The sequence below is a fragment of the Xiphophorus maculatus genome, chromosome 1 (genome assembly GCF_002775205.1).
Source record: "Xiphophorus maculatus strain JP 163 A chromosome 1, X_maculatus-5.0-male, whole genome shotgun sequence".
NCBI lineage: Eukaryota > Metazoa > Chordata > Actinopteri > Cyprinodontiformes > Poeciliidae > Xiphophorus > Xiphophorus maculatus.
The window spans coordinates 30,983,336-31,006,986 of NC_036443.1; the positions used below are offsets into that span (position 1 = coordinate 30,983,336).

At 39.8% G+C, this 23,651-nt stretch overlaps 3 protein-coding genes across 10 annotated transcripts; 1 reads left to right on the forward strand and 2 right to left on the reverse strand.

Annotated features, from left to right (window-relative positions):
• Positions 1-1,369: 1,369 nt before the first annotated feature.
• On the reverse strand, positions 1,370-5,277 carry LOC111608791. Its single transcript, XM_023334898.1, has 7 exons — positions 5,133-5,277; positions 3,245-3,577; positions 2,981-3,124; positions 2,749-2,880; positions 2,524-2,564; positions 2,117-2,257; positions 1,370-1,871 (listed from the first exon to the last, which is right to left on the reverse strand). The coding sequence occupies exons 1-7, from the start codon at positions 5,197-5,199 to the stop codon at positions 1,716-1,718; spliced, it is 1,014 nt and encodes a 337-aa protein (XP_023190666.1). The 5' UTR covers positions 5,200-5,277; the 3' UTR covers positions 1,370-1,715.
• Positions 5,278-6,720: 1,443 nt separating this feature from the next.
• LOC111608801 lies at positions 6,721-12,754 on the reverse strand. 8 transcript variants are annotated; one of them, XR_002752858.1, is made up of 6 exons: positions 12,717-12,754; positions 10,342-10,674; positions 9,647-9,751; positions 9,030-9,410; positions 7,527-7,567; positions 6,721-7,379 (listed from the first exon to the last, which is right to left on the reverse strand). XR_002752858.1 is itself a non-coding variant. In XM_023334949.1 (6 exons), the coding sequence occupies exons 1-6, from the start codon at positions 12,748-12,750 to the stop codon at positions 7,282-7,284; spliced, it is 714 nt and encodes a 237-aa protein (XP_023190717.1). In that variant the 5' UTR covers positions 12,751-12,754; the 3' UTR covers positions 6,721-7,281. The 8 variants fall into 8 exon arrangements, 3 of the variants coding, with proteins under 3 accessions (XP_023190717.1, XP_023190710.1, XP_023190705.1); XR_002752856.1 differs by having other exon boundaries at positions 9,647-9,781; XR_002752854.1 differs by having other exon boundaries at positions 9,647-9,808.
• A 5,576-nt stretch (positions 12,755-18,330) lies between these two features.
• LOC111608794 (polymeric immunoglobulin receptor-like) lies at positions 18,331-22,336 on the forward strand. Its single transcript, XM_023334908.1, has 7 exons — positions 18,331-18,390; positions 19,776-20,111; positions 20,317-20,622; positions 20,751-20,810; positions 21,204-21,296; positions 21,762-21,799; positions 21,997-22,336. Exons 1-7 carry the CDS (start codon positions 18,351-18,353, stop codon positions 22,102-22,104), a joined length of 981 nt encoding a protein of 326 aa, XP_023190676.1. The 5' UTR covers positions 18,331-18,350; the 3' UTR covers positions 22,105-22,336.
• The last annotated feature ends 1,315 nt before the right edge of the window (positions 22,337-23,651 follow it).

Below are 23,651 nucleotides of genomic sequence, written 5' to 3' on the forward strand. Positions count from 1 at the left end.
AAATTAGTTGATTTTTAGCAACAATAATTTATTCAAAAAACCACAATACTAAGAAATAATAATAATTCTTCTGATAAATAGATCAGTAACCAAAAATAATGATAAGTTAAATTTAAATCACTCAGTTTATGTCAGCCAAAAAATCTAAATAATTAAATGTCCAAAAATTCTTGGTCTTTTTGAATGAGAGGAAAAGTCCCACATCCTCACAAAACAAAACAAAGTCCTGGAAGCATTTCCCCGTTTTACTCCAAAGTCCCAATCCAAAATGAAAAGTCCAAAAAGATGAGAAAAAGAGTGGTACCACCAAAAATCCCCAAAAAGAAAAATAAAGTCCAGAGCGTCTTTCTTCCCCCTGGGTGCCGTCCTCTCGCACCGGGCGGCGTTTCCTGGGTCCAAGCTCCGATCCGGTTTCTAAACGAACGATCTGCGGCGCTGGGCGAACGTTGGTCGCTGTTTTACGTCTTTTCTTTGGTTTTTTACTTGTTTTAAACATTTGATCAAGTCAAATCTCCTGCTGCACAGATCTGCCGACAAACACGGAACTTTTGATTCATTCATTTCATCCACAGTTAAAACCAGCTTGATGCCCAACATCAGTTTTAAACAGTGGAATAATTTAAACAATGGAATAACAGCAACTTTCTACTAAACAGTTTGATACATTTTCTCTGTAATGAATTTATTCAGAAAAAACAAACATGGTGGCTCTGTTACAGCGTCATCCATGTGTTTATCACTGAGCTCCTTTAAATCAGTTATTAATCCCACCTGCTTACAGATGAATTTATTAGTAATAAATGGAACATTGATCAATATATTAGTTTGATGATGATATTTGTATTTTTTCTTGTTTGTTTCATAGTTAGTTACTGTATTATGTTTTATGAGGTAAAGCATTTTGAACTTCCTGTTTTATACAAATAAACTTGACTTTCCTGGCTTCAGCTGCCTCTGTCTGACCTTTGACCCTGCTCCCTGCAGAGCAGCAGTTAAGCTAACAGTTCTGTTAGGTTGATCTGTCTTTACAAACTGTCCTCAGGTGTGAGTGTGAGCAGTTCAGCCTCCCCACATCCTTCATTCAGACAGCATGCAATGACTTTTCATACCCAGCAGATGTCGCTAACGTGACTCATATGAGCTCATAGTGAACATGTTTAGGTGAAGAAGACATTAATCCTCCTTGATGCTTCACCTCCCACCAGAAGCAGAAACTCTCGGTGATGTTTGGTGAAATGTTCAGCAGAAAGATTCTGATTTACTCAGTCAGGTGACAAACAACATGCAGCTTTAAGACACATTTAACAGTTTTTACTTGTTGAAATAAATAACATTTAGCTGATCTCATAAGTAAACAGGAGATACCGTTATAACTTTTATTGGCAAATTGAATATATTACAGTAGATGGATTTGACTTTGGGTTCATCAGAATCATCGTACAGAAAAACAACGAATTTGTTCCAAAGAAAAAGACAAACAACAAAATTCACATAACTCCTGGCTAGACAGGCGCATAACCACATGTAGGGTAAATAAATCCAGATTTCCTTCAAGGAATGACTGAAAACTGATACTTTGGACTTTTAAATGGACATTTTCTACAGTTGAAATTGATCCAGAACTTCAGCTTCTGTTGGTGTGAAACCAGACTGTCCTGCAGATGAGCCTCAGTTTGTTAGCATAAAGAAAAATCATCAGAATAAACGGGAGCAGATTAAAAAATGTTTGAGTAGAGCAGCTCGTCGTGGCAGATGTCAGAGTAGAGGACGTCACTGATGCTGCCTCTACCGGCTCTGAGAGCTGAGTCCAAGAGTCTGCTGGAGAAATTCACCTCAGCTTCATCAGCATCATCGTCTTCATCATCTGGAGCCTGAAAGAGGCAGAAACAGCTTCAGTACAAACCAGCAGCTGTTGGGTATTCATCAGCAACTGGCTAACAAACTAAATCACCATGGTAACCAATTTATTAAAACGGTATTTTAAACCTCAGAACCTCACAGAGTAAATATAATGTTTAGTCGTCGTTTTGAGTCATTAATTGGTGTAAAAACTTTCAGGTTCTGCTGTTTATTATAATTATGATGATGAGAATAAAAAGATGAAGGTTTTTCTGACTTGGCGCCGATCAGCGGCTGCAGCCACAGAGCTGCTGATGGCGTCGATGTACGCCAGGTAGATTTCCACGTCAGCAGATCTCCACCGCCCGTCTTCCTCTCTGACACCATCATCATCATCATCATCATCGATTCTGGTCGTCTTCAGGAGAAAAACATGAATTATTGGGAATTATTATTTGCTCCATAAACATAATAACGTCTAACATTTGTTATATTTTAGGGTTTGTGGAAATGCTGAATGTGAATCACAGACCTGATCCCGTCTGGAAACTTATAACTTAGACTGATTTCATTTATTATTTGAATTTATTAAGATTTCTAAATGCCATGTTATGCTGAATAAAGCCTGTTTTTCTAATTTGATCTCTATATGAACCAGCACTAATATATTTAATATTTTCTCACCTCACAGGCAGCAGGACTTTGATCCGTTTCCACAGGAGAATCTGGAGAACATTTCAGAACAATCCGATGGTGAAACTCAAACTAAAAAAACAGATAAAAATGAATCTAATCCAGAAACATTTCATAGTTTTGTTATCTTAGAGACCAAGGAGGGATGAAAGTCATGCATGAGGAAACACACTGACTCCACTCAGAAGAACCACAGGACTGTTTCTGTTCTCTCGCCTGTTTGAGGTTTCTTTGATCTTCTTCTGCAGAAAACCATCATCATCATCGCAGACAGCAGGGCGGCGATGAAGGCCAGGGCTGGAAGCACAAACAGCCGAACATCTGCAGCGGTTTGTGAAGGAGAACCTGCTGGTTTCACACAACAATCTGAGGTGAGCAACAGAACAACAGCTTCATGATGAGGGACGAACCACTAAAGGAATATTTCAACATTATAAATATAACTTACAGTCAGATGTTGTCGACTGATTGGTGGTTTCAGAGGAAACTGAAGGTGTGAAACTTTCTGAACTGAAGCTGAGACTCCGTAAATCTGTTGGTGTCGAGGTTAAAGGAGTTGAAACTGAAACGGAGGATGTTGACATCTTATCTACTGATAGATGACAGAGACATATGGAAGATTTAGAGGATTTAGATTAGATTAGATTTAGACGCTGATGAGAGCTGAAGGAAATGGAGCTGAATTAATCAGACTTGTTAATCAGAAACTCACCTCCTGAAACAGTGAGAGTGAAATCCTGGTAGGACTCTGAGGATTGGCCCAAACCACATCTGTACCGACCCGAGTCAGACTCAGTCAGGGCTGAGATCTTCACAGAGAAGCTGTAAATGTTTGGTCCGTGAACTTTGACATATTCAATGCTGTATCGTCCGTTTTCAGCTGAGTTCTCTGTGGTTTCTATCAGAACGTTTCCGTTCCCACAGTTTTCCCTGCAGAAGATCTTCCTGGTTCCAGAGAAAGAAGAGCCACAATGTCCTGAGAAATCTTCTCCTGCTGATCTAGTGAACTGATTCACTGCAGCAGGAATGCTGGAGATCTGCAGAGCTGCAGAGAAACGAGATCAGTGTCTGCTGAGAGAAACCACAAGATCTGCTCCACATTCATCAACTCTGACCAGCTCAGAGTTTCCATCACTTTTAGAAACAAACTGCACATTAAATCTGTAGTTTTCAAGTACAGGGAATCCTACAATTATTCATACTGCAACCATCAGATTTAAACATTTCTTTCATAGTGAAAATATTCTTTCTACATTTTGATAAAAAACTTGTCAAAAATCAAAGGTAAATATTTGACATTACAGCAAATCAAACCTTTTTTATTACAGCTGTGCAGCTTTTTCATGTTTCCTCTGATGTACCTGACTCTTTGAAAAATGATGTTAGAATTTTTTGATAACTATTTATTGTTAATATATATTTTTTTAGACGTAGCGAAGGCCCAAGTGAATAAACTTACTGAATAATAACTTTCAAAACGAGCATTGATACATTTTCTTCTGTTTGTGGAAAAGGATTTAAAATACAAGCTGACAGTTTAAAACTTTTATTTTCATTCAGCTGAAGAATTTCAATGCAATTATTCTTTTTTTTAGCTGCGGTTAGAAATGAGACATTGTAGAAAATCCAAAGAGCCACTTGCAGCTCCGGAGCCGCAGGTTGAAGACCCCGGTCCTAATCTCAGATTCTCCACCAGGTTCTGGTACTGAGTCGCTCCAAAACATAAATATCACCTCCAGGCAGAACAAAGACGGCGGTCAAATAAAAAATTTAAATCTGAATCTGCGGGGTGGTTAAGAGTTTAACTCTAAATGTCTTGATAAAACTTTTGTTCTTCGTCTGCAGAAAACCAGCAACCTGTTGGTGTCAGTGTGAGAAACCAGTGAGACCAGTTTCCTCTTTCCATCACCAGAGCTCAGTCATTAGCTGGAGACATTCTGCAGAGGAACAAAACTTTCCATCCCCAACGGCAACAACATGAGAACAAAAGAAAACATGGCTCAGATTTATTGATTTAGAGTCAATAAAACTTAAAATCACTAAAATCATAACATTTATATTACAGTTTGCCCTTCTATTTATGACAAACTGGGACATTTTATTTGATATAACAATAATTCAACAGATCTAAAATTGAATGCAGAGTTATTGTACGGGGTGTTGAACCCGGGACCCTCTGAACTGGGTTTGGACCAAAATACAGTCGGGATCTTCATCAGGTTGTTACATGACTCTTAACAAGAAGCTTTACAGTCCGGAGACGACGGCTCGAAGAAAAAGATAAGGAGGAAGAGAAGATGTTCACATTTTCTTCTACTGGGACAAAAATAAGTGAGAGGGACATCAGAGTCCAGAGGGACATCAGAGTCCAGAGGGACATCAGAGTCCAGAGGGACATCAGAGTCCAGAGGGACATCAGAAAATTCAGTTTCAGTTGGAGAACTTCAGAGCTCTCCTTCAGAGTAGAGAAATATACAAAGTAAAAAATACTTCTTTTTATTAACATTTTTAAAAAGCATTAAATATGTATAGTTATGCATTAAAGCAACCCTAAAGTTGATGTTTGTTAAAGTGAGATGAAGAAAAGTAAAAGTACTCACACAGGAAGAAGCAGAGCAAAGTGTCGCTGGTCATACTGAAGCTGTGATGGTTTCCTGCTACCCTCATCAGATAAAGCAGCAGTTCCTCCCCCAGACCGTCTGAGAGCTTCACACTTCCTCTCCTCCATCCCTCCAGTCTGCAGACTCCTTCACCGCTTCAACCTGCAGCCCGTCACAGCTCTGAACCTGCCTCTGCTGCAGCACGGGGGTTTCAGCAGCAGGAACTAAAATAACTGCTGGTTCCTTTCACAGGCGTCATTCTGTAGAAAATACGTCTAAAGAGGCAGGTGTGGCTCAGTGGGTTGAGAGTTAGATTCCCCTCACCACACGTAGAAGCGACCTTGGTCAAAACACTGACCATTTCTCACCTATTAGTGTGTGTGTGTGTGTGTGTGTGTGTGTGTGTGTGTGTGTGTGTGTGTGTGTGTGTGCGTGTGTGTGTGTGACTCAGAATGTAAACATGATTCAAGAGGTCACTTTGACTAGAACAACTGATATAGTGTATAAGTACAAGGGAAGAAGGAGGAAAAAAATCTTATAGTACAACATTGTTTTACTAATAAATGATTTTTTAAATGTATCAATGACATGGAAACTGCTCTGACATTAGAAGCACTTTAGAAAATGTGTTTCCTGATCAGAGGTTTGAACTTGTTCTGAAGACAGAAGACATTCCAGAGTAACCAGGAAAAAATACTTTAATTTAACCAAAACGTATCGTCCACTGGACGAGCCCCCACTTTTCCCTCTCACCATTTTCTCAATGCAAACCACTTATTTGCAAGGAAATACAAAATTAAAAAATGTCCCCCATAACTCCATATGTTACAGCTTTGTAATAAATACATATTGCCATGCATATTTTGTAATTTTAGTTTTTTGTGGAAGAGATAAAATACTGTTACTCTGTTAAAACAATAGATACAGTTAAAAGCCAAAATGCGTAAGTATTAAAATGTTATTTGTAAAAATAGCTAAAACTAAATTGATATAAGTTTATTTTGAAATCCTAGCTTTTAGCTAGCCTTTATTTAGCCCTTAGCTAGCTAAAAGCCATTTTAGCTAGCTAAAATGGCTCATTGTTGATACGCACATCCTGTGTTTCTGTCGTAATTTCTGCCAGGAACTTGTACTTTGCACATAATGAAAGAAATAAAACATTAGTGTGTTAGTGATGTTCTAAACATCTCTGTTAGAAGCCGTGCAGGAGTTTTTTAATCATTGTTCTAGCTAAAATCCAACTTTTAGCGAGCCTTTATTGAGCCCTTAGCTAGCTAAAAGCCTTTTTAGGTAAGTAACACTTAGCTACTTATTACATATGAAATACTGCATATGGTGTTTGTTCATTACACAGAAGAAGAAGAAACCTTCCTGTTGGATGCTAATGGAAGCTCAACGTGTCTCGTCTCCTTCACAGCGTCACATTGAGAAAACTAAACTACCACATCACCCTCCGCCCATCGGTTGCCAGGTAACGCATCTCTACCAGTTTCTTTGACATAGTAGTAATAAAAGGTTTATTTAACACAGATACTCCAATTCTTGTATTTTCTGTGCTTTATTGTTTAAACAATAAACATGTGTCCTCTGATATGTTGTGTATCTTCACATAATCTATAAATAATCATGGTGGCCCACCAGGGCCATTTTCTGTGAGAAAAAGGAAAAACAAGGAAAAGAAGGAACAAAAAGGAAAAATATTAAACAGAAAATAATGAAAAAGAAGATAAAGGGAAAAATAAGAAATCACAAACAGAAAGTCGGCCATCTTAAACGTTAATATGTCTTTTATGATGATCATGTAATCTCCCACTGCGTGACGTCTCCACATGTTCCTTTGACCTCTTGAAGCTGTTCTGCTGTGTCGGTCAGGACTCGTCAGTAGCTGCTCAGGACCAAAAACCGCAAGACGACTGATAGAAAACAAGACGTTCAACAAACAGCAAATAGAAATAGTCCCAATGAAGCAGCAGCAACAGTGATGGAAGCAATTCCCCCAAATCCTTCCAGAGCCAAATCCTCCCTCTCACTGACTCTCCGTGTTCGTTCCTTCACTTTCCTCTGCCGGTAGTTTGACACATTTCCAGGTTTTATTGGGTTGCAGCTTCAGAGCGTGAAGCAGAATCTGGGTTTAAATCCGGGTCTCATCTCATCTCCTCAGTCTCACATCTACTTCTTGTTCCTGCAGACAGGTTTTGCATTCATGTAAATCAAATCCCCAGATGAAGAATTTCCACAATCATCGTCCTAAATGGGAAAAAAAAGCAAAATAATCCAACTTTCATTCTTAGCCAGAGATTTGTTCTGTACACACAGTGATTGAGAGAACAAGTAACATTTCACTAAATCTTTTGTTTTCCAGAAGAGAAAACGTCTGTAAACTGGATCATTTACCTTCTGGTCTCTTCTGTTTGAGCCTCTGGTGGTTTTCACACCTGGACAAATTAAAATCACAGATAAAGGTCAGACATCAAAGTTTACTGACATAATAGATAAAAACTTGATTACGTTCATTCCTGCCATTAAGACACAAATCACCTGATCAGTAAACGGATTCAACCCAGAGTGATAGAGGCTCTTATTTTGAAAAGCCCATTAAAATTAAGGAAACAAAAAAACACCTCTGTCTGGAGACTCTTCACTGATTACTCCTTACTTCCCATTTAGGTGTGGGCAACCCCGTTGCTAGGTGTGGGCAACCCCGTTGCTAGGTGTGGTTGACCCCGTTGCTAGGTGTGATTGACCCCGTTGCTAGGTCTGACGCTGTCTTCTATGGACTGTGATTGTTTTTCTTCTTCTTGTTGTTTTATGGCGATTGGCAAATAGCTTAATGCCTCATTACTGCCACCTGCTGGTGAGGATTGTGGAAAAATGTGGCCTAAAAAGTAAAACTCATATTTTATCACACCAATTACTTGCAGTATGTATTTAATACTCTGCATTAAAAATGGAACATGGGCTGGTAGCTTTTACCACTTGAGTTTTAATACATCAATAAAGTCTAGATCAAGTTTATAAAACAAACAAAATTTTTTAATATGCAGCAGTAATCAGTTCACAAAAAATTACCAGACTGGATTTAGAAACAGGTGAGATGATGAATCTACATAAAACTGCATTAATTACCAAACGGCATCAACATGTAGCGCCTCCTGCTGGCAGTGCGCTGTCCGTTTTACAGAGAATAACTCTTCAATCTGTAAAATGGGTTTGTTTCATATAAATCCTCTTTTCTTCTTTTGTTTCTTTATTAAAAGTGATGTGTCTTCACAGAGTTCCTGCTGAGATCTTACTCTGTGTAAATGTTTCCTCTGTGGTTGTTTTAAGCACCAAGCAGTGAAACCAGGAAGCAAATGCTAACAAAACTGATGCATACTGAAACCGTACTGTTACCATGGCAACCAGCTACTTGTTTAGACTGCTGGTCTCTGCGGTTTTAAACGGCCTTCATGAAACCTGACTGCAGAGTGATGATTGGCTGATGCAGAGCTCAGGTTCTTTTCCATCAGTTATAAAATTAAAACATTATTTTTCACTTTAAGCTGTAAGTGACAAACAGGTGGAGGATGATGAGACTTTGGTCTTTATTCTGCAAGAACTTAATGTTGATGTTATGATAAGTTTGATTTTTTTTAACCCCATAAACTTGATCATATTAACAGTTATAAGATAAATATTAAAATGTATTCATATAAAATTCCTCAGTGAAGGAACCTCATCCTGATGGTGAAGCACGGTGGTGGCAGCATCATGCTGTCTGGGTGAACAGGCCCGTTCACTGAACACAAATTAGATTTTGTGTTATTTTTAATTTCCCACGAAGACGGCGAGCGGCGGCGACCTTTGACTTCTTTCACACAGGAAGTGATGAACCCAGAACAACGTTCACACACCCACCCTCATGTCTGCGCCTCATGGTGGCAGCGCGGGCCTGACCTCTGCACCAGGCGGTCCCGCTCATCCAGACTCCCCTGAAGGCAGCGCTGGGAGGCGATCGACATCACTTCCTGTCCAGGAATCAGCTGACCTCCATGTTTCACAGCCTGGCTGCAGATGGCTGCTCTGGTTCCCACGAGCCTTCAGTGCAGCATGGTTCCCCCTGCTGATCTCTCACCCTGTTCTTCTGGGTTTGTAGGCCCTGAACCACAGAATGTGTTTCCTGTTGTTTACCTGTCAGAAGTCTGTGACACCTCCGTCTGCAGAGAACCAGCAGAGCCGCAGATAACAGGATGCCAGCCCCGGTCAGAGCCACCGCCAGCAGGAACCAGGCAGACGTTTCTACATGTTTCACACAGAGCATCAGTCTCATCGCTCAGCCAAACATTTCTTCAGATACAAACAGAGACAGCAGTCAGGAGGCCCTGAAGAGTTTTTACATTTCAAAATAAGAGACACGGCTAGGAGAATAAAACCAAAATATTAAATTTAGCTGCTTTTCTGTTGGACTCCCTCAGCAGAACATGTTGGGAACAAACGGAGTCCAGATCAGAGTAAACGTGAGTGTTTGGATTTACCGTCAGACGTTTCCTCCTCTTCATGGCTCACAGTCGACTGATTGGTGGTTTCAGAGGAAACTGAAGGTGTGAAACTTCCTGAACTGAAGTTGAGACTCCATGAATCTGTTGGTGTCGAGGTTAAAGGAGTTGAAACTGAAACGGAGGATGTTGACATCTTATCTACTGATAGATGGCAGAGACATATGGAAGATTTAGAGGATTTAGATTTTTTAAATAGCATTTTCATTTTAATTGATCAACACATCCCTTCAGTTTTGACTCCCTACATTTTATTTTGCTTTTTAAAATGTTAAGTTTTTGTTAATGTCAGCCTTGTGGCGCCTGCTGAATAAAATCCTTTATTATGTTTATAAACTGTAAAGTTTATGGTGAAACTTTTACATGTGATTTTATAAACCTGAATGTTTTTGTGCGCCGCAAGTTTCAGAGTTTCTGCCGACCGCAAAGTTTCAGTGTGGAAGCTGTGAGCTGCTTCATGCAGGAGGAACCTGGTGTTCACTGAGGTTCTGTTCACAGGAGAACAGCTTCATGTGTGGCAGAACACCGACACCCTGAGGACAACACGCCCACACTGAAGCACGGCGGCGGCAGAATCATGCTGCGGGGAGGATTTTCTTTAGCAGGAGCAAGACGCTGATGAGAGCTGAAGGAAATGGAGCTGAATTAATCAGACTTGTTAATCAGAAACTCACCTCCTGAAACAGTGAGAGTGAAATCCTGGTAGGACTCTGAGGATTGGCCCAAACCACATCTGTACCGACCCGAGTCAGACTCAGTCAGGGCTGAGATCTTCACAGAGAAGCTGTAAATGTTTGGCCCGTGAACTTTGACATATTCAATGCTGTATTGTCCGTTTTCAGCTGAGTTCTCTGTGGTTTCTATCAGAACGTTTCCGTTCCCACAGTTTTCCCTGCAGAAGATCTTCCTGGTTCCAGAGAAAGAAGAGCCACAATGTCCTGAGAAATCTTCTCCTGCTGATCTAGTGAACTGATTCACTGCAGCAGGAATGCTGGAGATCTGCAGAGCTGCAGAGAAACGAGATCAGTGTCTGCTGAGAGAAACCACAAGATCTGCTCCAGATTTACCCACATGAACTCTCTCCGACCTGCAGCAAAGTTTCCTTTAAGAAGTGAAACCTGAACCACACAGAGCAAGAAGGACCCAGAATGATGCTCAGTTCTTCACGATCAGAAATGGAAGCGACTAAAACTCACATCTGTCATGTTTTTTATGGCGAAGACAAGAACAGCTTCACCTCAAAGCCTTGCAGCTCATCGTCAGAGGAAAAGAGCAGAAAGCTGCTGCGATGAAAAGATTTTAAAGGAAATACTGAAGATTGTTTCCAACATATTTAATACATTTCAAATAAAAAACACGACACTAATGATTATTTTTCTAGATGTGGAGAGATGCTTCTCCTTTCACAACAGAAACAAACTTCTGAGTTGGACTAAAATCTGCCTGAGTATGAATAATTCTGAGCTTTACTGTTCAACATATTAACATATTAACTGCATCACATGAAACATGACAAACATAAAACATGTTTATGGTGCGGAGCGGCAGGACGTTGTCTCCAATCCTCTGTTTTCTCAACGTTTTGGACCAAATCAAATCGATCGTCGAACCTTATTACTTATTACTAATAACCGGCAGTTATGACGGGTACCAGCAGAACCTTCAGATCCAATAAGTCCAGCGATAATCAGGCAAACTGATCGGTTCTGGAGATCCAGACCTGCATGTAAAGGTGGACTGATGCAGTGAGTGTCGGAGACGTTCAGGTTGTAAAAACGTTAATTTCTCTGCAGCATTTTTTATTTCTGATCAGTTTCAGAGTTTGAGTCAGAAATAAAAAACGTTTGTTTCTGTTGGAGGTTTAATACGACGGAAGACAGAAATAATATTTAATGTATTTTTACATCAAAGAAGCAATAAAGTCTGTAGCAAATAATATTTAATGAAATGATGTATAAATGAACTATTACACTTAATAATAGAAATTAAGTTTAAAAAATGTGTGAAGACGCATTTTGATGGATTTCAGTGACATTTATCTATTATTCCCTTCTTTTAATTTATGAAGAAATAAATCATTTTATTTTGTACATTTTGTCAGGATGACCTGTTACAGGCTGAGCAGCTTTTCTTTGGTGATTTTGAACCAACTGTTCCAGTTTGTTCATTATAGAGGAACTTTTAGTGTTGAGTGTCTCATTTCTCTTAAAAATATGAATTTTTAATAAACACCATAATTTTAAAATAATACAGAAAACTGGTTTTAAAATGGTAAATATTTTAATGGTTAAACTGGAGCTGGAGCCGTGGAGTCGAAGTGAACATGAAGGTTAATTATTGGTTATTGAAACGCGGTCGGATGGAATAGATATTTCTGTCTGGAACGATTCACTGATTAAAAACGTTTTTTTATCTGACGATTGAAAAACTTCCAAACTTATTTTCTGTTTGGCTTTAAATCCTGGAGGATTTTCTGTTCAGCTTCAGCGGCTTTTTAAATATTTTAAAATCTGTTTCAACTTTGATTTTGATCTAATTTTGGTCTTTTTGCATTTAATGATAAATGTTTCTGCTTTGCCTTCCAGCATTTTGACTTCATTTACATATTTTTGTTGTGGATGAAATTTAAAATTTAGGCCATATCTTTCCGACTAAAATCTTTCCATGTTGTTTTAAAGACCATCAGAACATCGAAAACATTTTTTCAGAAGATGAATTTCATTTCATCTTTTTGGGAAACGATTCAAGTAACATTCATTTTAAATTTGTGCTTTCATAAAGGAGAAGTTATGACTTCTTATTAAAGAACACAAACTAACATTATTCTGAGTTCAGCTGCAGATTAATTTCGTTCATCGCCGGTTCAGTTCCAGCTCAAATTAAAATCTTCAGATTGATAAACTGATAAAAGCGCTCTGTGCTCCTCCTGCTCTCTGCAGAGCAGAAAGAAACGAGGATCTGCTCGAACACGGATCACTAAAAGTGGTTTAGTTGAAGCTCCTGTGATCTTTATCTGATTCTGTCAGAAAGGAAAAGAAAACGTACTCACAGAGGAAAAAGAAGCAGATCAGAGCAACAGTCATGATGAATGGGTTTCCTGCTGCTTCTTTTCTCATGTGTTGCTTTTTAAATCAAAGGTTAAACATGACGTAAACTTCCCTCCTCCCCTTTTCTTCTGTCTGTATTAATCCTGGCATCTGTTAACCCCTCGCTGCCTGGATTCACACACAGCTGCTTTAAGAAGAAAATAAAATCATTTTTTCTGTTGATCTGATTGAAAGTTGAGCAGAACTGGTTGGAACAAACAGAGCAGATCTTTGTGACATGAGAAGTGGGTAGTTGGTGGTGGCAGCATGGTCCTGTGTTGCTTCAGTTCATTTGTTGATTAAATCTTCGGTTCCCTCTGGTTCTGGATGCTGGGCAGCCGGAAGGATTCTTACTTTTATTTTACTCCCACATAGTTATGATGTGTAACCATGGTAACAAGGTATCGTTTTTACAACTGTGAGAAGCTGGTTAGCATCTCTAAAGCTCAAATTACCTGACCTTTGACCTCAAATTCCAGAGGAGTTGAAATGGAGGCTTCCTGGATGCAGATAGAGGAGGAGGAAGTTCAACCGTCTCATCGTTATCCCAAACTCCAGCGTCTCCATGTTGCTGAGGAATATCATCTCTGCTTCTGGATGTCGAGATGTTAGCAAGTCATGACGGTCAAAACAGGCTTCAGTCAGAGGCCTTTTCATACTCCACCAAAGACTGGCTGCTACTGGAGATCCTTCTGCTCACAGAGGATTTGAGTTAAATCAGTTTTACTTAACACTCCCTCCCTCAAATGATCACATTTAACATGTTCTTTCTTTTATTTTATACATTTCTTCTTAGTCAGTCCACATCCAATCAGAGGTTTTTATGTCTCTAAACAAGTTCATGCATTTATAACAATAAAATCCAAACAGAAAGGAATGATCTCATTTCAATTTAATCTGATATGCATGAAGATGAGGAACATGATCATCAGATGTGAACAGATTCAACAGATTTTCTTAGATTTGAAATGACCTGCTATATACAGAATGGCCTGCAGAGGGCGCCATGGCGGACGGAAATGTCTGATCTGGTTTCCGCCGCTGTGCAGCCCGTAATGAATAATAATTGATCCAAATATATTAGAGGTTTTCTGAGTGAAGCTCATTCTGTGTCAGATGAAACAACTTCAGCCACAACATCTGGATTATTCTGACTCTGGTTTTTACATGGTTTTAGAGAGTTCCGGGGTTTTTGTTCTGTTTTTCTTTATTTTTGGATCCTCTTGGTGGTTCACGGGCTGTCCACCAGATGGCGCCAGAGTCTGGTTTCCCGGGGGAGGCGTGCCTGTAGTTCTGCACACCTGACGATGATCTTCTCATCATCAGCTGGAGGTGAAAAGACGCTGACAGCCAGCACTGCGACGCTGGACTGTTTTCACCAAACGGTACTCTGAGCCCCTTGGAGTCAGTCTCCGAGTTCGTTCCTCTGAGTTCCCTCTCGAGTAATTCGTCGTTTTGTTCTCTGTGCTCTTCAGGTGTTTCCTCTCGTCATTCCCTGGATCCTCCCTGAGAGATCTCCGTTGTGGCTTTAGGACTAAGCCCTCCTCGTGACGCCGTGGGTGGTTCCCACAGGTGGCCCGAGTTCCCATTTCCTCCTCATCTGTCGGATCTCAAGATTCTCCAGTTTCACTTCCTCCGGCTGGCTGTCGGACCCTTCCCTCCATTATCGTTGAATCCAGAACTTACCTGTCCGCCCTCCACCGCCATCTCCCAGCCTTTGGACCTCGCTCAGCTCTGCTGCCCATCCGGAACCCGCAATATCCACCCTCTCAATCCGAGACTATGACTACCAGAAAGTAAGATTTTCCCTTCTCGGACATCCTGTTTCCCAGCTGCCATTGAACTCACCATTTCCTTTTCGCTGTTCTGCAGTCAGCAGCGTTTCCCCCCAGTTTGGACCCTAACCGCACGCCAACATCTTTACTGGATTATTGTTTTACAATAAATATTCTTTGTCTCCTGTGGTGTTCTGCATGTGGGCTAGAAACCTAAACCCCAACATGATGGGTTTAAAATAACAGCCAGTATCTTTAAAGTTGTTAAATGATCCATGTATCATCCTGATGACAAACCAAATAATTTTTTATTAAAGAATGTCTAAGAGGTTTTCAAGAAGTTTAGGGTTTGATGTGAATTCTTACATGTCATCTCTCAACCTGTTCTGAAAAGTTTTTTTCTGATTTCTCATCCAGAGGAAACTTCTGACACTGAGCTGAAGGCGAAACGCTTCATGCTTCAGAAACAAACTAAAGATATTAAATTAAACCTCTTCTTCTTGAGAAGCCCACCAGAACGGACCAGGATGTCGGAGAGGGCGATGAAAGGTGGAGGTCTGTAGAAATCTACTTGGTTTGCTGTGACGGCACAAACACCAGGAGCTGAAAACGACAAACTCTACAACTCTGAGGCTGCAGACACGTCAGCACAACGTAAGGCTTCAGTTTCCCACCTGCATGTATGATGGCGAAGGGAGCAGGTCTAAATACGAGGAAATGGAAATCCTGTGTTTGACTTTTGATTGGCTCCAGTTCTGAATAGTGTGGGAAAACTGGAATTCACAGTGTTGTGCTGCACCAGGTGTGAAAACATTTTTTCCTCCTCCTAACCTGAGCTGAAGGTTTCTGAACCTCAGAGTTCACGATGTCTGAGAATCAAACCAGACTGAGATCACTTCAGCATGGAAATCATTTGCTTCTGTTTTCTTTTATTTCTTTGGAAGTTCAGAAGAAGAGCAACAGTTTAAACTAAGAACACCTGGTTTTGATTCAGCTCATTTATTATTGAGTCTCTTCTGAGTCAGTTTTGGTCCACAAACCTGAGAACGTGTAGGAGATTTTATGGTTTTTATCTTCTGTTCTTCAGGCTGCAGGTGATTGGAGGAGAACGACCTCCAGAGGTCAGGATCTCCTCTGGTTGGTTGGATCTACTCCTCCCTTCAGGTGGATGTGGGCTCTGCCAGCAGCCATGCTGTGAAGGATCAGCTCTAAACACAGCAGCAGGCATGTTTACTGCAACACAGCCTTTCTCCAGACGCCCCCTAGCGCTCCGCACGGTACTGCATGTAAATGACCGTTTATTTGTTGTGACGTCAGCTCAAAGTGTGACCTAAGCTATTTATTACCACCGACACCGAACCTCCATGGGGTTGGTCGTATCGGTGATGTCGGTACACAGGCTGCCTGTCTCAGCGGCAGCACGGCATTTATTTTTAGCTGGTTAAGGTAACGATCACCTGTTAGAGCCTTCTTTAGTTCTGCTGGTATAAATGGCTCAAAGTGTTGTGGAGAAATGGCCAGGGTCCAGATTAGGCCCTTCGTTGTGCTTCTCTCCGGCTCTCACACTGCGCTCTCCTTCCTTTCATGTGGGAAATTATCCAGATTTGCCTCAGTTTTATATATATTTTTTAATTACAGCCAATAGTGACAGAATGTGGCATTATCTAAAATGATACCAGTCAAACGCAACGTGATAAACAATTATTCAGACAAAGGTAGCCTTCCTAACTTTGCCAGAATGGACTCCAGAATGTAATGGAGGACCCATGGACCAAAATTCCTCGTTTTCTTCTTCTTGTTGGATTTACTGGCGGTTGGCAACAAACTTATAGTAACATTACCCTAAATCATTCCAGTGTTTTGTACCTGTGGCTCATCTAAAACCTGCAGGACTGGAGTTTGACACCTGTGATCCATAAATCACTCCTCTAATTCTTTTATTTTCTCCCATGATTTTATTCTCAACACTGATTTTTTTACAGATATTATCCACATTTAAAGCCTTATTCTTTTGTTCTTCATTTTTACAAACTACCAATAGGTTTAAAATCTTTACCATTTCAACATCTCCAATTTTCCTTTTTATTTCTCTTGATGACCACAATAGGACTGATGTTATCATGTTCTTCCTCGTTCTTAAGTTTTAAAATTATTTTAAATTCCTCCCTCACAACTTTCCTGGGAAATTATCCAGATTCGCCTCAATTTTTTATTTTTATTTTAATTACAGCCAATAGGGACACAGTGAGACTTTATCTATATTGACGCCAGTCAAACATCATGTGATAAACAATTATTCAACAAAGTTAGCCCTGAGTAGAGTCCAGAATGTTCTGGAGGATCCATTCTGTACTGCAGAATGGATCATCAACCCATCGGTGAAAATTATAATAAAAGATGTGCATTTTGAAGTAATTGAGTTTTATCAAAAACAGAAATATTTTAGTTAATAGGACTAAAATAGGCCAACATGTTCAACTAATCCTGGATCATTTGAAGAGATTAATATTTACATTTTCAGGTTGTATAAATTTCAGGTTAGTTGGTCCCTGAGTGTTAAATGTGTAAAGTGGTTCTTGGCCACTGCTGTACCAAGACAAAATGAAGATGGTTTAAATGTCTGCTGATAAAATCTGAAAGGACAGTTATGCTCCAGTGTGTTCTTACTGTAAGAAGCTGCTGCTCCGTTTTCACCAACACAAATGTTTTGCTTCTGCCAAAATGCTGAATGTTGATCAGAATCTAAATATTTTACTGTTCTGGGTTTAATCTGGTCCAAACTGATGCCAAAGTAAATTTGTCTTAAGAATAATTAGCATTTAGATTTTTGGTTTTATCCAGTTTAGACTAAATTTGATTTTTGACGATGAACTCAGATGTTTGTTTGTAGTTCAATAGACTCGATTTGATTGGAACCAAAACTTCAACATCTGTTCCGTCTCCAGCTGCTGTGGTTCAAACCAACCAAACCCTTTGGAGTTTTTATTTTTCCAGGGAAAGAAGAACCATAACATGTAAATTACTTTATTTCAACAGTGCAGCCTATAAACTTATTTTTAGAATCCAGTAAGTTGCTGTTGTTTAATATAGGGGTGAAACGTACATAAGTCTGGTATAAGCTCTTCTTCTCCCTAGTTCTCAGATATCCCATCTTTTTTCACCAGTCTTGAATGCATCGTCTCATTTGTGAATACCATGCAGTCTTGAAGTCTCAGAAATCGAACGCGTAGGGAAGCTGATCCGCCTGGTGATCCGTACACACACATTTCATTTGTATGTGGAGTGTTTTACTGCTTATGGAGTTTACAATTTCCTCATCACATCCTTAACAGTTATGACATTACCTGCATCACACAGCGGTGTAGTTTGTTCTTCATATTCTGCAGAAGCAGCTCTTTGCGCTTCCTAATCACATTGAAGATCTGAGTTTTACATGAGAGACGACTGGTCTGAAGGTCTAACGTAGCGTCTTCTATTAGGAAATGTATCCATCTGTTGGCTAAACCCACTGATCCCTGCAGGGTTGTGGATAACTGGGGGGTGGAGAGGGTGGGAGTGTCTCCTGTGGTCACTGGTAGAGAGACGGAGTCATAAAGAACCAACAACCTTCCACACCAACATTCCCAATCAATTCAGAGAGACCATTTAAATGAACAGTCATGCTTAAAGCATTGATGGTGTCACAGTGATGCTGTAAGGTGATAAAAATGGCTGCAAGGTAAAAAAAATATATAGAGAAATAAGAGGGAGGTTCAGGCTTTATGTGGTCTGGAGGAGGAAGTTGTTGGCTTATTTGCAACAGGAAACCATCAGAGCTTCATCATGAGTGTCCATCACGCTTTGCTCTGCTTCTTCTTCCTCTGTAAGTACATTTTCTTTTTACTTCTGTTCTTTTCATCCTTTCTTAGATTCTATAGAATTGTCTGCTGACAGAATAATTGATCAATGAGTCACCAAGCTATAGCCGTAAAAAAGAGAAACTCACAAAACACATCAAGTTCTTGAAACAGTTTTGACAAAAGTAACAGAAACAAACAAAATTATAACATAAGAAGCAGCAGAAAATGAGGAGACAGTGAAGAAGAGGATGGCAGGACATGAGGATGAAGATTAGAGGGAGCTTTAATGAAACTGCATCCAAACCTACAACTGTCTGCATGAACAATAAATAAAATAAAATGTTTTACAGTCTGGTACTTGCAGTTATTCTCTACATAAACACTTTATGTCAGCAGCTACTAGCAGATAACAGGAAGTGGAAAATGGCAGATCAGTTAGCGGGTAAAAACTCCACCAGGCTGCAGCCGGTTAGCAGAGGTTTGCTGCTCCAAAAACCCAGGAACCTTTCAGACCAGCATCATTCTGGATGAACTGACTACAGAAGAAGCTTCCAGGTCACTTTCTCACCTAAAAGCATCTTAAAGCTACTTTGTATGGGAAATTAATTGAGGTTTAAAGATTATAAATTTCTGCACACAATCTTAAATTGCTGTTGGTGCAATGCATCATGGGATACATTGCTGATACAGAAGGATGCATCATATATAAAATGCTAGAGTAAGAATACATCTGAAAATGGTGATACCTCAATGTTTTACCCAAATGAAGCTGCAAAACAAGAAGTGAGCTGAACAGGAAGAGTTAAAACATTTTCTGTAAAGGAGGAAAAACTTGATAAAAAAACCGTTTCAACATGATCGTCCTTTGGTTCTGTGAGTCACTTCTTTTAGTAACAGAAAAACCGAATTTGTTGCAGTGAAACTATAACATGCAGCTGAGGGTTTGGTCGGCTTTGAAACGGGAAGCTGAAGTAAAGTTTTAAAATAACCAGAGTAAAACTGAAGCTGACTGGCTTCATATTCATGTTTTATGACTTATCAGTTTTTACACCTTTTTATTCTTCCTTCAGTATCAAACTGAGGGAATTAAAGAGAATGTTTAAAGTACTGAGATTGTTTGGTTGCTGAGATGTTTCTGCTTCCTGAACACTAAAGCTGGAACATTTAAGATTTTAATCTAATTTTGATCATTTTCCACATTTTCAGTCGGATCGTTTCAGAACTTCTTAGTTTTAATGTTTTGATGCTTGAGGGCTGAAGGTGAAATTCATCAGGAGTTTATTACAGATATGTGAAGTTTTGCTCTCGGTTGGACCCGGTCCATGAGTGTAACTGAATCAGAACAAGCTGTGGTCTCACTGCAGAACCAGCAGGAAGTCCTGACATTAACTGTTGGTCTGTTCTGCAGCTCTGCACATCACCAACAGCAGAACCGCTGATCCTGTGACGCGTTTTTATGGAGTTCCTGGAGGAGAAATCAACATTGAATGTTCCTTTCCTTCATCTGGAGAATGGAAGATCTTCTGCAGGAAAAACTGTAAAAAAAAAAACATTCTCATTGAAACACGTAAAACATCAGATGAAAATGGACGATACAGGATTGAATCTGATGGGAACAATCAATATGATTTTGTTGTGAGCATCTCGGCGCTGACCCAGTCCGACTCAGGATGGTACCGATGTGGATTGAGGACATTTTCATCCAGATATTCATACCAGGACTTTGAACTGGTTGTTGCTGAAGGTGAGTCTGAAAGCTGCTACAGACGTTAACGATCCCGTCTGATTGAATCCAGTCACTAATGACTGAGTGAACAGTTCATCACCTCATAGTTTTAATTCTACATTTCATTCATGGTTGAACTGGGCAGCTCCCAGTATGAAACTGGGATTAATGTGATCAGATTATTATGATGGGGTCAGAAACTAACAGATGATTATTTTAACAGCTGTGTTGGATGGAAACGACGTTCCTGACCTTTTTAAAGAAGCTGGCAGCTCAGTGACAGTCGCCTGTTCCTTTAAAGACTCTGGGAGAAAACGACGGTTCTGCAGAGGAAAATGTGAAAAAGTTCTTGTTGAGACTGATGGAGTCAGAGCTAAAAGAGGCAGATACAGCATTGAAACCTCAGGAGAAGTTCTGTATGTGAGCATCTCAGCGCTGACCCAGTCTGACTCAGGATGGTACCGATGTTACCTGGACATGGCGTTTGGCCGAGATCCATACAGAGACTTTTATCTCAAAGTTACAGACGGTGAGTTCTTACTGACAAAATGTTTTTATGGTGCTCCTGTGTAAATAACTTCATGTCATGTCTTAGTGTTTATTATGCTGTTTCCTTAGTCAATAATCTTGAGTCCAGATTGTTTGGGTCTTTCCCAGCAGTCGACCCGCCAGCCTCCAAACCAACAGCTCCTCCGAGGTTCAGAACCAGTTCAGCAAGTTTAGAGACTTTAACTTATTTTCACACTTCAACTCTGTCTGTGAACTCAACACCTTTATTATGAGTAATAAATAATATGTATGTATCTGCTGTTTACCTTCTGAGCTGATGTAGCATCTGGACTTTTATCTTTTGAAGTGAAAATAATTTTCTACAGATGTTTTAATGTTCAGAAAGAAACTTAAAAATGATTCATTTTCTTTAGAAACATCAGAACAAAACTGTGATGTCATGTTACTGTCAGAAAGTAACTCTGATCTGGATGAAACATTTCTACAGAGAAACTTTACAAACACTAAAACATTATGAGTCTAAACCCCCTATAGAGTCTGTGCTCCTTACCGTGATCCGCCAGCAGGTGTCAGTGTGAACAGCTTGTTGACCCTCTGCAGATGTTCCTGTGGTCGTTGGTGTGACTCTGGCTGCCATGATGGTTCTGATCCCAGCAGTTCTGCTGGTTTCCTGCAGGAGAAGATCTGTGAGAGGTGAGACACCAACAAACACCAGCAGTCAGTTAAAGGAACCGCAGGAAGCCACAGACTAAACCAAACTTTATTCTGAGACTAATTCTAAATTAAGTGAATTCTATTTTCCAGCAACAAACTGGTTTAATTTAATAGACTGGAAAATGTCACCTGTGATTCATTTGAGATTAAATCTTCTTCCACAGTTGTTGTCTGCTAAAGACGTAGAAAAGCCTTAAAATCGCTGATTTTTAATGACAGCAGGAGAAATTTATTCATGGAGGAAAACTTTAAACATTTTGACATCAAAGTAATTTCTAATTATGCTTTACTGTTTTCAAATGATCATCCATATTTATAACGATGATCATGATAAATGATCATCCATATTTATAATTGTTGAATCCATCTGATGATTTCATGTTTTTCTTCCAGCCTTGTCTGGGCTTCAGACATTTTCTCCTAATAAAACTTTTTGTTTCACAGATTCAAGGAAGAGAGGAGACGATGGAATAAAGATGGAGGTGATTTTATTCTCTTTGATTAGAGTGAAAAATAATGTAAAGCTGTGAGAAGAGAGTTCGCAGAAGGTTGTACAAATTAATAGTTTGATTTCAGTAAAATCTTAAAACCTGAGTAGATTATTGTAAAAATGTTCCTTCTTAAACTGGAACAAACTCTTTCGCTCTATAATGTTTTCAACTATCATTTCTTCTTTCAGAACGTCGGATATGAGAACGTTTCCTCTCAGGACTCAACCTACCAGAATCTCAGTCCTGCTACCACAGACCAGAACCAGATCTACTCTACACTCTCACAGCCCACATGAGACCCTGGACTCAGGTTCTGGACTCGGGTTCTGGACTCGGGTTCTGGGCTCTAGTTCTGGACCCGGGTTCTGGACTCGGGGTTGCCGTTTGTTCTGTGAAGCTGAAACCTGAAGAAAACTGGATTTAGAAACTGAGCCTCAGTTTTTACTCTGAGCTGCAGCTGCTTTAAAATATTGGATTTTCAGAAAGTTTCTGGTTTATTATGATGATAAATTCTTGATTTGCTTGAATTAAAACTTTACAGCAGAAAAACCTGTTCAGTTTAAATCTTGTGAAACGTTTGTGTTTTTCTCCCTGGTGAATATCTGCAGAGAGATTCTGAACAAACTCAGCCACTCTGTCATTTTTCTGCTATGTCATCATTTCTCCCTGCTTAAATTATATTAAATTCTGTTTTCTAGATTCATTCCTGATCTGTGCTGATTTAGAAACTGGAGATGACAGAGTGTCATTAGGTCCAAAAACAAGCATCTTTCTTTCCCATTGGCTGAAACGGTTGCTAGGCGACTGTACTCGTTGAGAGAAAATCTGAGGGAGATCAGAGAATTAGCGTACAGCGCAAAACTGCAGTGGAAATACTTTTTTTGCATCATATTTATGTTGAAAAAGAAACACAGATATTCTAACTCCTGTCCATAAAATCGCTGCAGTTTTATGCGTCATGTATGATGTCAGGAAAGTGCACAGGTTGACACTAGGTGGTGCTAGAGAGTCTGGCCTTTTCTCTGGAAAGAAATGAACCTTTTGAGTTTATAGTTTGTTGTCCAATGTAGCATTTCTGGATTTAGAAGCATATATTAACATTGCCCCAGAGATTTGTAATAACTTTATGAATGTTTTTTGTGACTGAGGAAAACCACCAAGATTAGATTAAAATTAGAAAAAAAGTTGTAGTTTATGAATTACTGTGTTTCTTGAGCATCGTTTGGTGATTTACAGCATAAGGTTATATTGTGCAGAATATTTAGTGATAAAAGTACAGACTGATGTAATAAAGAGAAACGCAGGAGGAAGAAAAGAGGAAACTCTGACTTGGAGCCAAACAATAAGGCTGAGTCTGCAGGCTGACAGACTTACAGCAGAGTTCTGCCCGACCACAAGGGAGTGACACTGAGCCATTTTTATTAAGCTCTACTTACCTCAGAAGTTCCCACATCCAGTAGGCAGTATCTGTCCTGGGGACACATCCCCTCTGAGAGTTTCACTTCGCGGTGCTGTGACTGGTTTTTAATGTCAACATGTCTGACAACCATAACTGAGGCATTTTTACATGAACAGCTTTGGGTTAGATGACACTGAACCCAAAGGGCCCGAAAACCTTCTGCTGCCACAGAGTCTAACTCATCAAATGTATCTTTGCTGCATCATTGAAGCCTCACAGACCTGGTTTGGTCGGATTCTTCCTCTGTCCCACAGTAAAGATGGCTGACAAATATAATCACTGACGAAGGATGAAACTGTCTGACTGTAGAACCATCTCTGCTCCCAAAGTCTTTACATCCCTGCTGGTATTTTCACAGCTTTATTCATTCTGAATAACATTTAT